The 13,704-nt window shown below is 48.0% G+C and overlaps 2 protein-coding genes across 2 annotated transcripts; one reads left to right on the top strand and one right to left on the bottom strand.

Moving 5' to 3' along the window:
* The first annotated feature begins 692 nt into the window (after positions 1 to 692).
* On the top strand, positions 693 to 3,132 carry SLC50A1 (solute carrier family 50 member 1). The gene is given in 7 exon segments (XM_019953871.2): positions 693 to 860; positions 1,168 to 1,245; positions 1,410 to 1,533; positions 2,113 to 2,274; positions 2,534 to 2,653; positions 2,737 to 2,796; positions 2,798 to 3,132. Coding segments are annotated over 7 exon segments (666 nt in total). The 5' UTR covers positions 693 to 780; the 3' UTR covers positions 2,840 to 3,132.
* Positions 3,133 to 3,473: 341 nt separating this feature from the next.
* On the bottom strand, positions 3,474 to 4,114 carry DPM3 (dolichyl-phosphate mannosyltransferase subunit 3, regulatory). The gene is made up of 2 exons (XM_019953897.2): positions 3,997 to 4,114; positions 3,474 to 3,829 (listed from the first exon to the last, which is right to left on the bottom strand). Exon 2 carries the CDS (start codon positions 3,822 to 3,824, stop codon positions 3,546 to 3,548), a length of 279 nt encoding a protein of 92 aa, XP_019809456.2. The 5' UTR covers positions 3,825 to 3,829; positions 3,997 to 4,114; the 3' UTR covers positions 3,474 to 3,545.
* Between the last annotated feature and the right edge of the window lie 9,590 nt (positions 4,115 to 13,704).

The raw sequence follows: 13,704 nt of genomic DNA, 5'->3' as shown, positions 1-13,704 counted from the left end.
GTACTCACGCTGTTGGGTGAGTCAAGGCAGCCGCTTGGAACGCCAGCTGAGGCATGCGGCCCGCCTCACAGCCCCACCAGCAAAGACGTGTGGGAGGCTGGGAGGGAAAGTTCCCAGCAGCAAGCTGGTTGGACTGGCGAGAGGCGGGCGGGGGGGGGCTCAGTGATACATTTGGCCAGTGGATTCGCCAAGTCACAGAAAGTTGGCAGTATTGGCTGCAGGGGGAGGGCATTTCACACAGACTCGGTGATTCCTGGCAGTTCCAGTTATTTAGGGAAGAAACCGGAAACAGGCTTCAGCAAACGGGGGAAAGTCTCCCAAACTCTGGCCAACTTGAAGCTGTGAGCTGGGGTCCTGCATCGGAAGCATGTTGAAGTCTGCCTAGCAAGCTTTTGTTTCGAGTTCTACCACGTAGGCTCGCGGGCCAGGGGGAAAAAGTTGAAGCTGGGGGTCTAGGTGATCCAAGGAGTAAGCAGAGAGTGTGGAGCGGCTGATGCCGGGACAAACCCGCGGAGCCTTAGGAAGGGGGCCTTACGGAAAACGGCAACGTGAAGACCCTAAACGCTGCGCAGGGTCGGGACAAGCCCTCGGAGAGGCGGGGCCTGAGCTCGTGCTTGACGTTCTAGGGGTGGGCCAGGTTCCGGTTCAGTTTCCGGGGGGACCGCCGAGCGCGCAGGGGCGGAGCCACGGGCGCGAAGGGGCGGGGCTCCGGCGTCGGGGGCTCCGGATCCTGCTAGCTGGCCCTGGGCGCGGAGAGCGGGATCTGCGACTCGGGGAGGGATGGAGGCGGGCGGATTGGCCGACTCGCTTCTTTCTGGAGCTTGCGTGCTCTTCACCCTCGGCATGTTCTCCACCGGCCTGTGAGAGAGCGGACGGGCTGGGCTGGGGCAGGACCAGGAAGTCAGGAAAGGAGAGAGAGGGGACAGAGACGTGGCCGCTCTGTCAGGTTACATCTGGAACCTAGGATCAAAGTGGAATCGGGTCGAGGGGAACGGGGTACAAGGGCAAGGCTGGTCATTTGACCTGAGAGAGAAGGCCAAGGAGTTGAGGGTAGGGCTGGGGATCTGCGGTTGTCTGGAAAGGATGACAGGCATCGGGGATTTCGACTCCCCAGCAGCCTGGCTCTCCCTTTCCACCTCTCCCCCTGCCTTCGGGGCCCCGTTACAGCTCGGACCTCAAGCACATGCGGATGACCCGGAGCGTGGACAGTGTCCAGTTCCTGCCCTTTCTCACCACGGATGTCAAGTGAGAGGGGGCGATGCCTGCTGGGGGGTAAAGGCTATCTGAGGGAGGCTGGGGAGGGGTGAAGAGGAATGTGGACGAGCCCCCTTGGGTAACCCCCCCCCCCCGCCGCCGCCCCCGTTCACACTCAACCCCGCGGGACAATGTCCCTCCCCTGCACCCTGCAGCAACCTGAGCTGGCTGAGTTATGGGGCCTTGAAGGGAAACTGGACGCTAATCATCGTCAACGCCGTGGGTGCTGTGCTTCAGACTCTGTATATCTTGGTGTATCTGCACTACTGCCATCGGAAGGTAGAGGCCCTTCCTCTGCTGCACGCCCTGCCCTGCCTTGCTGGCAAGGCAAACACTGTTTTTCCTAGAAGACTATAACAGGCTGGCACTGCCACCTTTTCCCGGAAGACCCCTTCAGCCTTGCAGTCCTCCTTCCGCCATAAAGTCAGCCTTCTGAGATTCACATATTGTCCCCATTCTGGCAAAGCTGATAGCTCTGCTAAGCCTGAAAGTGCCTTGCTGCCCAACAGAGTGAAAAGAGATTTTTGTCTCCACAGTTCCTTCAAAGTCAGTGCCAGTGGCTGCGTGTGAGATGATTAGCTCTGCTTCCCCATTCACACAAGCATTAAGCTCCTACTCTGTAGCAAGCTCACCCCCAAAAAGATAACTTTCCCTCTCTTAGAAACCTCCAGGGTTTGGGTAGATCAGACCCGTTCTGAAGTCACTTGTGGGAAAGAGGCTGTGGCAAGTGCCATACTGGAGGCTTAGGCAAAGGCTGGCTCCCCAGGAGCATGGGTGAGGGCAGGATGAATTAATTCCAGCAGCAGAGTCAGAGGGCTCCAGGCACATCCAGAAGTACGGCTACTCTCTCTTCTGTAGCGTGCCGTGCTCCTTCAGACTACAACCCTGCTGGGGGTCCTTGTCCTGGGTTTTGCCTACTTTTGGCTCCTGGTGCCCGACCCTGAGATGCGGCTTCAGCACCTGGGCCTCTTCTGCAGTGTCTTCACCATCAGTATGTACCTCTCACCACTAGCTGACTTGGTGAGTGGGGGTGTCCGGGGAGGTAAGGGAGATAAATCTCCCACAGACAGAGACTGTTGCTTTCAGTCTAGAGGAAGGGAAGACCCAAATCCTGGAAGGAGAAAGGGCAGTGGGGCTGGGTGAGTGGGAGACAGGAGGGAAAGGTTGGGTAACAGAAGATCATGGGGGCTGTTTGACCTTTTTTTTTTGAGGAAATTCTGGGCAAAGTGGGAGATTTACCATGTGCCTGGTTAGGAGTATCTTTCATCCTTTCCCATAGGCCAAGGTCATTCGTACTAAATCAACCCAGCGTCTCTCCTTTTCACTCACCATTGCCACCCTCCTCACCTCTGCCTCCTGGACACTCTATGGGTTTCGACTAAGAGATCCCTACATTGTGGTAAGCAGAACAAGGGCAGGGTGACAGGTGTGTATGAGGTGGAGAAGCAGCTCCTCTCCTCACAGCAGCCCTTGTGATTTCAGGTGCCCAACCTTCCAGGAATTCTCACCAGCTTCATTCGCTTCTGGCTTTTTTGGAAGTACTCCCCAGGAACGAGACAGGAACTATCAGCTTCTACAAACCTGAGGGAGTTCACCTGACCACTGGGCACCTATAATACCAACCTATTACCAAAGAAACTTCCTTGTTTCAGCCGCTCCTGCTGGTTAGCTCCACAGGGGCAGTGGTTTGTGGTAAAGGAAAAGAGAATGCTTTGAGAATCCGGGGACTAAAGAAAGAGCTTTAGTTAGAAGATTGGATGGAACCTGGGAGATGAATTCACTTTTTTTTTTTTTTTCCAAGATTTTATTTTTTACTTTTGGAGGTGGGGGGGAAATCTTTAGAATGTGCCTTAAAATAAACTGTTCCCTACCCCTGCCCATCAAGGCTCCTTCTATATTCAGGGATAATCAATCCACCTAGTTTGGTAAAGGGTAGAGCACCTGTCTGATTCACAGTTGCTCTTGGACTAGTGGGGTTAGGCTTGGGTGTTATGAAGAACAGACTTCAACAGATCTCTCCTAACAGGGCTAAAAAGACCAGGAAAGTGAAATGACTTTTCCATTCTGAGAGATCTTGAGAAAGGGGGTCTGTGCCTCCTTCATAGCAAAAAGGAAGAAGCACCAGCAAAATACAAAAGATAAAGGCTGAGAGAGCCTCAAGGAGCCTCTCAACATTAGTACACATCTGTTCCCAGCATCCATACTCAAACCAAACAAGCTTAGAAAATAAACTGGCCCTTTAATGGGGAATGGGAGGATAGGCTGTCCGGGAGGGAATCAGACTTAGGGTGTCAGAAGCGAAGTCCCCTGCGGGTCAAGTCGGCTCTGGCCTCTTGGATCTGACTCTGCAGCTCGCGGGCGGCGTCCTCGCAGTCGTGAAAAGTAGCGACGCGGTAGCCCACGGTGCCCAGGGCATAGCAGCCGGCAGATACCAGCAAGTAGGCGGGCAGTGGCCACAGGACCTCCCGGCAAGACGAAGGCAGCTCCAGGCCCAGGGCTCCCATGGTCAGGGCCGCCCAGGTGGAGCCCAGGAGCGCCAGCGCCCACAGCCACTGCGCTAATTTCGTCATGGACACTGTGGGAAGAGGAAGCAGAGCTCGAGGTCCCTGACACCCCGCGACCTGCTCTTCATCCGAGACCACTCCCTGTCCTTCTCCCTCACCCACCTTCCATACCACCTAACCTCAGGGCCACTGCCCCATCGCTCCCGCCCTCCCTAATCGGCCCTCCACCTACACTTACCTAGCCGCCCGGCGTCTTCCCGGCTCCACACAGCGCCAACGTCAGCTTCCGGAATCCTCCGCGGCTCGCGCTCCGCCGCCGCTCTGTCTTCTGGGAGTTGTAGTCCTTGAGGGGTGCCCGGCCACGGTCTTGACCTAAGCTGCACTCAGCAGGCTTTGCTGCTGCAGGTGCAGCCTGGGCCGGAAGATCTTTCAGTGCTGCTTCTCTCCCTTGAGACCCCGCTCAAAGCTGGCGTGGAGCTTGTAGACAACCTAAAGACACCCTTAAGTCTTGCAACAAGGTGGGGATGTAATATCGTTCCTCTTAAACTCACTTCGGAGAAGGCAATGGCACCCCACTCCAGTACTCTTGCCTGGAAAATCCCATGGATGGAGGAGCCTAGTAGGCTGCAGTCCATGGGGTCGCTAAGAGTCGGACACGACTGAAGTGACTTAGCAGCAGCAGCAGACTCACTTCAGTACTCTTGCCTGGAAAATCCCATGGATGAAGGAGCCTGGTAGGCTGCAGTCCGTGGGGTCGCGAAGAGTCGGACCCGGCTCAGCGACTTCACTTTCACTTTTCACTTCCATGCATTGTGAAGGAAATGGCAACCCACTCCAGTGTTCTTGCCTGGAGAATCCCGGGGACGGGGGAGCCTGGTGGGCTGCCATCTATGGGTCGCACAGAGTCGGACACGACTGAAGTGACTTAGCAGCAGCAGCAAACTCACTTCTCTTGCTCAAAAACTCCACTCATTCATTCATTCACTTATTTACGCTTTTTATTCATTCATTCAGTGGAACGTTTCTCGAGCGTCACGTTAGGCTTTGGAGAAATAGAGATGTCAAGACACGGCCCCTTCTCTGGTGGTGGGAAGAAAGCAGGAATTAAGAAAACAGATGCATTGACAACTAAACGTGGTGCTCTGAGATAGGTGTTAGAACAGGGTTGTCATACTTTAAAAGAGAAAGTCAAAGGAGCAACCAGTAGGACTTGGAGCCAGAGGACGAAGTGCTCCAGGAAGGTGTCTTTAAGGGAAAACACTTGTGGGGACAGAGCAATCACCTGGTGTGTTTAGAGTATTAAGAGAAGGTGTGTATACAGCTTTCAGAATCTGAGGGATGAATTCATGGCAGGTATATAGAAAACCAAGTAAAAGAAAACATCACTCATTATCAGAGAAATGCAAATCAAAACCACAATGAGGTACTATCTCACCCTGGTCAGAATGGCTGCGATCCAAAAGTCTACAAGCAATAAATGCTGGAGAGGGTGTGGAGAAAAGGGAACCCTCTTACACTGTTGGTGGGAATGCAAACTAGTTCAGCCACTATGGACAACAGTGTGGAGATTCCTTAAAAAACTGGAAATAGAACTGCCATATGACCCAGCAATCCCACTGCTGGGCATACACACTGAGGAAACCAGAATTGAAAGAGACACATGTACCCCAATGTTCATCGCAGCACTGTTTATAATAGCCAGTACATGGAAGCAACCTAGATGTCCATCAGCAGATGAATGGATAAGAAAGCTGTGGTACATGTACACAATGGAGTATTACTCAGCCATTAAAAAGAACACATTTGAATCAGTTCTAATGAGGTGGATGAAACTGCAGCCTATTATACAGAGTGAAGTAAGCCAGAAAGAAAAACACAAATACAGTATATTAACACATATATATGGAATTTAGAAAGATGGTAATGATAACCCTATATGCGAGACAGAAAAAGAGACACAGATGTATAGAATAGTCTTTTGGACTCTGTGGGAGAAGGCAAGGGTGAGATGATCTGAGAGAACAGCATTGAAACATGTATATTATCATACGTGAAACAGATCACCAGTCCAGGTTCAATGCATGAGACAGGGTGCTCAGGGCTGGTGCACTGGGATGACCCTGGGCAATGGGATGGGGAGGGAGGTGGGCGGGGGGTTCAGGATGGGGAACACATGTAAACCCATGGCTGATTCATATCAATGTATGGCAAAAGCCACTACAATATTGTAAAGTAATTTAGCCTCCAACTAAAATAAATAAATTTTTTAAAAAAGTGATCCAGTTATACAATAAAAAAAAAACAAAAGGTCAGGCATGGAGTTCCCTGGTAGTCCAGTGGCTAAGACTCTGTGCTCCCAGGGCAGGGGGCCTCAGGATAGATCCCTGGTCAGGAAACTAGAGCCCATTTGCTGCAACTAAGACCCAGTGAAGCCAAATAAATGAATAAATATTAAGAAAAAGAAAAGAAAAGGTCAGGCAATTATCAACTTCAGGGAAAACAAAGAGTTATAAAAGGAAAGAAAGAGAATGCCTGTCTGATAAAGACCACTAAGAACATAACTGTAATTGGACAGTTGGGTTTATTCACTTGCTGCTACAAGAGAGAGCACAAACCAGAGGAACTGTGGAGCCACTCATCAAACAAAGGAAAAAGCCAAATCATTACAGAATATGGGAAACAGTTGAGTTCAGATGATATTTAAATGAAGTAGTATTTTGATAGGTTCAAGTCAGATGTAAGTGAAGGAGTTAACAATGGCCTGGACTGAGAAGTAAACTGTGGGCCCACTTGGAAATTACAAAGTTAAGTTAAATAAGTTTAGATAATTATGTAATAGATAACTACATAATTAAGATAAGTGTGGGATGATATGTCCAAAACCCCGATATCTGAAGCTTAGCACCTAGGTTGGAAATTGAGGCTGCTTCTCTGTATCAAAGTAATCACCACAGGTTAAACCTCCAGCAAGAGCCGGATATGTCCCATTCTCACTTTCTGATTTCAAATAGAAAAGTTGTGACTGTATGATTTTAGAGAATGGAGTTTCTCAGCCCCATGTCCCCAAGGTTAATTAACAAAATCAGTTTTTACAGATTCACAGAGTCTTAGTACAAACACTGAGTGTTTGTGTGTGACTCAGTGTGTAGAATATTTTCACAGCCATAATAATGTAAACACAAGCGTTGATTTAACTAAAATTTTGGAATATATTTAAATTGAGAGGGTGGGGGAGGGGAGTATATGAGGAATCAGGATTAGAGAGAACTATATCCTCATTTTCCATGGCAGGCAATTGATTGATTATATCTAAAATAGAAAAAAAGAAATAATAGCATGAGTGTGTTATTTAGAAATACAGAGGGAAGTACAAAAGAAAAGCATCCTAGAAACTTGAGAGCGGTTTATGGAGAAGTATATGTATAGAGGTAGGAAAATGGAGCAGGGGACTGTTGTTTTTCTCTCCTTTATTTTTTTAAAGATATTCATTGATTTATTTGGCTGTGCCGAGTCTTAGTTGTGGCATGTGGGATCTAGTTCCCTGACCAGGCACTGAACCCAGGCTCCCTGCATTATGAGATTGTAGTCTTAGCCTCTGGCCCACCAGAGAAATCCCTGCTATTTTTCACTGACTATCTTATAGAACTAGATGGCCTTTGAAAATATGCAAATTCCTTTGTTAAAGTAAAAATTAAGGCAAAATTAAAATATTTTCAGAAACCTGCCATATGAGCTTCAAAGGCCCACTGCAACTCCCTTCTCCATTCTTCCCAAAATCCTACTGGTTTCATGACCTCACTAGTCACACTGACTTTCAACACAGTTCAAGAGGCAGGCATCAGCCTTGCAGATCCAGAAATTCTATCTTGTTCACCCATAGTAGATCTGGCCTTGAAAGATTGCCACTCCCCAGAAAATTTGGAGGGGGAAGATAATGAGAAGGAGCTTGCCTTACAACACATGAAAACAGCTAATAAATTATAATGCCATAATAATAACCAGCAGAAGATTAAACATTCATTGAGGGGCTATTATGTATCATGTCCTATCTGACATTGCATGTTTGATTTTCACAGCAGGCTGCAATAGGTACTTTTATTAATATATCCCCAGGGATGAATGAGGAAACCAAAGCAGAGAAGGTAAAAGGTAAGTAACTTGCCTGAGGTCACGCAGGTAGTAAGTAGCAGACTGTTGCAACTGACTCAAAACTTTGTGCTTAGTAATTTCATCTTCCTCAGTTACTGGTACAGGAATGGGTAGATAGTATCGTCATAGCAGCTGACATTCATTGATTGATTACCCTGTGCCAGGCACTCTAATAAGTACTTTATATGCACAATCTCACTCAATCTTCACAGCTACCCTATGAAGTAGGTACTATTATTATCTCCATTTCACAAATGAAGAAACTGGGGCACGCCCCAGATAATCAGACCATAGAGCCTCCTAACTTTGCCACTAAGGTAGCACATCTTCTTACCTAAATCAAGGGGCTTCTCTGGTGTCTCAATGGCAAAGATCTACCTGCCAATGCAGGAGAAACGAGTCCAATCCCTGGGCCAGAAGATCCTCTGGAGAAGGAAATGGCAACCCATTCCAGTATTCTTGCCTGGGAAATCCCATGGACAGAGGACCCTGGAGGTCTACAGTCCATGGGGTCACAAAAGAGTCAGACACGACTAAATAACAGCAACCTAGATCAATGGAACAAAATAAAAAGTGAAGAAATGGGCTTCCCTTGTGGTCCAGTGGTTAAGAATCCACCTCAGTGCAAGGGACACCCAATTTGATCCCTGTGCTCCACAACAGGAGAAGCCGCCACAGTGAGAAGCCCAAGCACCTCAGTAAAGAGTATCCCCCACTCACCTCAACTAGAGAAAGCCCATGTGCAACAGTGAAGACCCAGAACAGCCAAAAATAAACTAAATATCTTTTTTAAAGTGAAAAAAAAAAGATCAAACATATACCATTTCAGCATATGATAGAAATGGCATCTCAAGTGAGGAAAGATAAATTATTTGGAAAACACTTGCCACAAGCTTAGCCTTTGAAGGGCCTCCCTGGTGACTCAGATGGTAAAGAATCTGACGGCAGAGCAGGAGCCTCGGGTTCTATCCCTGAGTCAGGAAAATCCCCTGGAGAAGGACATGGGAACTCACTCCAGTATTCTTGCCTGGGAAATCCCATAGACAGAGGAGCCTGGTGGGCTACAATCCATGGGGTTGCAAAGAGTCAGACATGACTGAGTGCCTAACACTTTAGCATTTGAAAAAGTAAGTTAGATTTCAACCTAACATCTTCAGTTCAGTTCAGTTCAGTCGCTCAGTCGTGTCCGACTCTTTGCAACCCCATGAATAGCAGCATGCCAGGCCTCCCTGTCCATCACCAACTCCTGGAGTTCACTGAGACTCACGTCCATCGAGTCAGTGATGCATCCAGCCATCTCATCCTCTGTCATCCCCTTCTCCTCCTGCCCCCAATCCCTCCCAGCATCAGAGTCTTTTCCAATGAGTCAGCTCTTCGCATGAGGTGGCCAAAGTACTGGAGTTTCAGCTTTAGCATCATTCCTTCCAAAGAAGTCCCAGGGCTGATCTCCTTCAGAATGGACTGGTTGGATCTCCTTGCAGTCCAAGGGACTCTCAAGAGTCTTCTCCAACACCACAGTTCAAAAGCATCAATTTGTCGGCGCTCAGCTTTCTTCACATTCCAACTCTCACATCCATACATGACCACAGGAAAAACCATAGCCTTGACTAGACGGACCTTTGTTGGCAAAGTAATGTCTCTGCTTTTGAATATGCTATCTAGGTTGGTCATAACTTTCCTTCCAAGGAGTAAGCATCTTTTAATTTCATGGCTTACATTAAAATAAATTCCCAGTGCATTAAACAAAACAATGTGGAAGTGAAACACTCAATATGCCACGGTTGGCATACATATTTCGTGGCTACATATTTCTCAATGTCCAGCTCAGGCATCATGTCCTCCTGTTGTAGCCACGGTTTCCAGGAAACAAACTCACTCAGAAGGACGATGCAGATAGTGGAGTGCAGTTTATTACACCCGCGGGCCCAAGGCAGAGTCTCCTCTTAGCCAAGGACCCCGACCAGTTTTTTGTGAAAACCTTATATACCCTAAGTGTACGTGCCCAAACCCACCTCCCCAAATTCCCTGAAACTAGTCTGAACAAAGGAAAAGAAAGATACAATCAAAGTTAATCCTAAAAAAAAACAAAAAACAAAGTTAACCCTGATTCATATGCCTTAAGCCTAGGTAGTTAATAGTGGACAATTATCAATAGGCCTGTGGTCATACCCCAATAAGCATAATAGAATTTATGATGCCATTTGGTTACACAGATAATATGGGTATTCTTTTAGGGGACAGAGCCCTGGGGCTCTTCCATCGAGGGGTGGAGGGGGGCCTGGTTTTCCAGTTGGTATGTCGTTTCCATAGATACTGGGCATATAGCTCAAAGTCCACAGTCCGGCCCAAGATGGAGTCCTGCTTTCAAGACGGAGCCTGTTCTGTCTGTTTCCTCCTTCACTCCAAGCAGCCTTCCTGCACTCCAACCCTGTTTTGCTGGTTAGACACCATCTTCCTCTTCTGAGCTTCCACAGACTCTCTTTCATAGATGGCACTTACCATGTTGAGCTGTAGATGTTTCGTTTCTTTGCTTGGCCCACCTAGGAACGTTGCAACTCCAGGACCAAGCACAGTGTGGGAAACCCGGAGGGCTTCTATAAATGTAGGATGGGGGGCAGAAGGAAGGACAGGTTAGCATTTGATAGTCTCCAGGAAAACTGACCCAGCTCTCCTGATTCCAGGAAATATAACTACTGCAGAGACTCCCATCTGCTAGACATGGGGTCTTTGGCTTTGTATAGCACTGGACAAAAGCCAGCAGATTCTTATGGTCCAGCTCCTCTCTCTTCAATCTTTTTGCAGATCATCACTCTTCTGCAGTCACAGCAGGCCACAAATACAAGTGATTATGGCAGGGTATTGAGAAATGGAATATTTGCTGCCACATCACTAAACAAGGATGTCACAGTCATCAGCAACGCAAGCCCTCCAAATGGTAATTTCTGAGCCCCTAGGGCACCGAAGAAGGAGAGTACCTGTGATTCGGCAGACATCAGGCTGCAACCACTCCCTGCAGCGAGCACCGAGGGACTCAGGATGTGAACAACACGGGATGCTGGCCCCAGATAGCTGAGATCCATATGAAAGGAATGAGCCCAGACTGTTGCACCCTCCCATATATAGAAAAGCACTAAATTCCTTCACTTGAGGTATCTGGTTCTTTAATTCACAAGAAATAATTTTGATGTTCAGAATACCTGGCCTTTGTTGCAAATATCGATGTAACCTGACTCCTCCCCTGACTCCTCAGAGCAGTTCTCTCAGGGTTACTTGAGATTCTGTCTCCTGGGCTTGAAGTCCTAAAAATTCTCACCAAATAAAACATAACTCTCAACTTTTAGGTTGTGACTGTTTTTTAAGTTGACAATAGGAAAGGCAGTGCAGCTTGGGGGCTAAAAGTTTGAGCTTTTCAAGTCCAGAAGTCCTGAGGTTGGGAACTGGCTCTTTCCTTTACTTGGCTATGTGACCTTGGGCAAGTAGCCTAACCTCTCTCAGCTTCAGTTTTCTCATGTTTTATGGAGTTTTCTCCTTTGGCAAGCTTTAGTTTCAGAGAGACATAAATTCCAGAGATGTAAATCTGGAACCTTTATGCTAAAGTACACTAATGATGGGAGAATAAGCAAAATTACATGCAAAACAGAGGAAGGGATTGACTGTTTGGGGGAAGGCATGAGCCTCTAAAAAAGAGGCCCTGAAGCCCAAGGTGATATGGGAAAGATGAGTAAGAGACTTCAAGTAGGGGTTGGGGATGGAGTGTACAAAGCAAAGGGAAAGCCTGAACAAAGGCTGGGAGGCTTGAGTTCATAGTGAGTAATCCATCTCTGGCACAAAGACTGCTTCATGGAAGAGTGGCAAGAGGTGAGGCTGGAAAGCCTGGCCAGGGTCAGGTGATCTAAGAAAGACCCCTTGAAAGTGTTTGTGTTGAGGCTGGTCCCTCAGGTCAGCAGCTTCCCCCATTAGAGTAGTGGGAGGTCGTGGTGTGTGTCCCGTCAGGCAGCCGAGCTTTCTGGATGCCCAAAGGTGCCATGGTGATTACTGGGTCCTTGAGGAAGTTTCCAGGTGATTAGGCTGTGTTGATTCCATCAGCGTCCCCAGGGCACCTGCAGCTCCATTGGAGTGACAGGACAGACAGACATGCAATCAACAAAAACACATACAGACGAAATCACAGCCAGGCGTTCAGGGGAAATGATGGGACAGAGACTGTGCCGCTGATTGGAGAAGGGAACGAGAGAGTCAGGCGAATCAGAGGAGACCAAGATGGGAAAAGATGATAGCCTGAGGGAGGAGGGACACAGGAACAGGCCTGGCAGCTGAGAGAGACATTCTGAGGATCCAGCAGCTTGGACGTAATGTAATCTGGAGGCTGAATTCCAGCAAAGAGCGCACAGTGTGACAATGGTGTGTGGCTAGTAGGGTGCTTCTTTTTTTTTTTTTTTTAATTTCGTTTTACTTATTTGGTTCCACCAGGTCTTCTTTGCAGCATGTGGAATCTAGTTCCCTGATCAGGAATCAAATCCAGGTCCCCTGCATTGGGAGCTTGGTGTCTTACCACTGCACCACCAGGGAAGTCTGGGTTCTTGATTCTTTTAACAAACGTGTATGGAACACCTCCTATACTATACATCAAGCAGTATTCTAGTGACTAAAAAGGGACAAAATCTCTGTTTTCAATGAAGCCTGCAGTGAAAACAAGCTGCTTCAACAAAATGATGGGAGACGGACAGGAAACACCTATTGAATATATCAAATAGTGAGAAATTCTGTGAAGAAAAATATAGCCAAGTGAGGGGCTAAAGGAAGACAGTGTACCATATTATATAGCAGGGTCAGAAGGGCATCTCTGAAAGGGAAACGTTTGCATGGAGACCTGAATGAGACCAAGGATGGAGAGAGAAGTGTAGATAACGGCCAGACGGCTGTTCTAGGCAGTGGGAACAGCATGTGCAAAGCCCGTGAGGTGTCACAGGAGACACACAAGGGCTGGGGTGGAATGGACGAGCGTGGAGAAGAGTGTGAGGCCATGAGGCCAGAGGCAGTGGGGGCCAGGTGCTGCGTTGTAACTACCCTGGTTAAGCATCATGGCAAATAGAGCTGAACTTCAACTGCAGCTCTGCCTTCCCTTATAATTCCAAGCAGGTTATTTTAGCCTGTCTTTCATTTTACCCCATTTCATTTCACTAAAACAGGTGTATTAGAATTCTCCAGAGAACCAGAACCAGTAGAAGATACATGTGTGAAGTTTATTTTAAGGTCTTGGTTCATGGGGTTGTTCAGTTCAGTCGTTCAGTCGTGTCCGACTCTTTGCGACCCCATGAATCGCAGCACGCCAGGCCTCCCTGTCCATCACCAACTCCCAGAGTTTACTCAAACTCATGTCCATCGAGTCGGTGATGCCATCCAGCCATCTCATCCTCTGTCGTCCCCTTCTCCTCCTGCCCCCAATCCCTCCCAGCATCAGAGTCTTTTCCAATGAGTCAACTCTTCGCATGAGATGGCCAAAGTATTGGAGTTTCAGCTTTAGCATCATTCCTTCCAAAGAACACCCAGGACTGATCTCCTTCAGAATGGACTGGTTGGATCTCCTTGCAGTCCAAGGGACTCAAGAGTCTTCTCCAACACTACAGTCCAAAAGCATCAATTCTTCGGTGCTCAGCTTTCTTCACAGTCCAACTCTCACATCCATACATGACCACTGGAAAAACCATAGTCTTGACTAGATGGATCTTTGTTGGAAAAGTAATATCTCTGCTTTTGAATATGCTATCTAGGTTGGTCATAACTTTCCTTCCAAGGA

The sequence above is a fragment of the Bos indicus genome, chromosome 3, assembly GCF_029378745.1.
Source record: "Bos indicus isolate NIAB-ARS_2022 breed Sahiwal x Tharparkar chromosome 3, NIAB-ARS_B.indTharparkar_mat_pri_1.0, whole genome shotgun sequence".
NCBI lineage: Eukaryota > Metazoa > Chordata > Mammalia > Artiodactyla > Bovidae > Bos > Bos indicus.
Note: the sequence above shows the minus strand (reverse complement) of the source record. Positions and strands in the feature narration are given on the sequence as shown.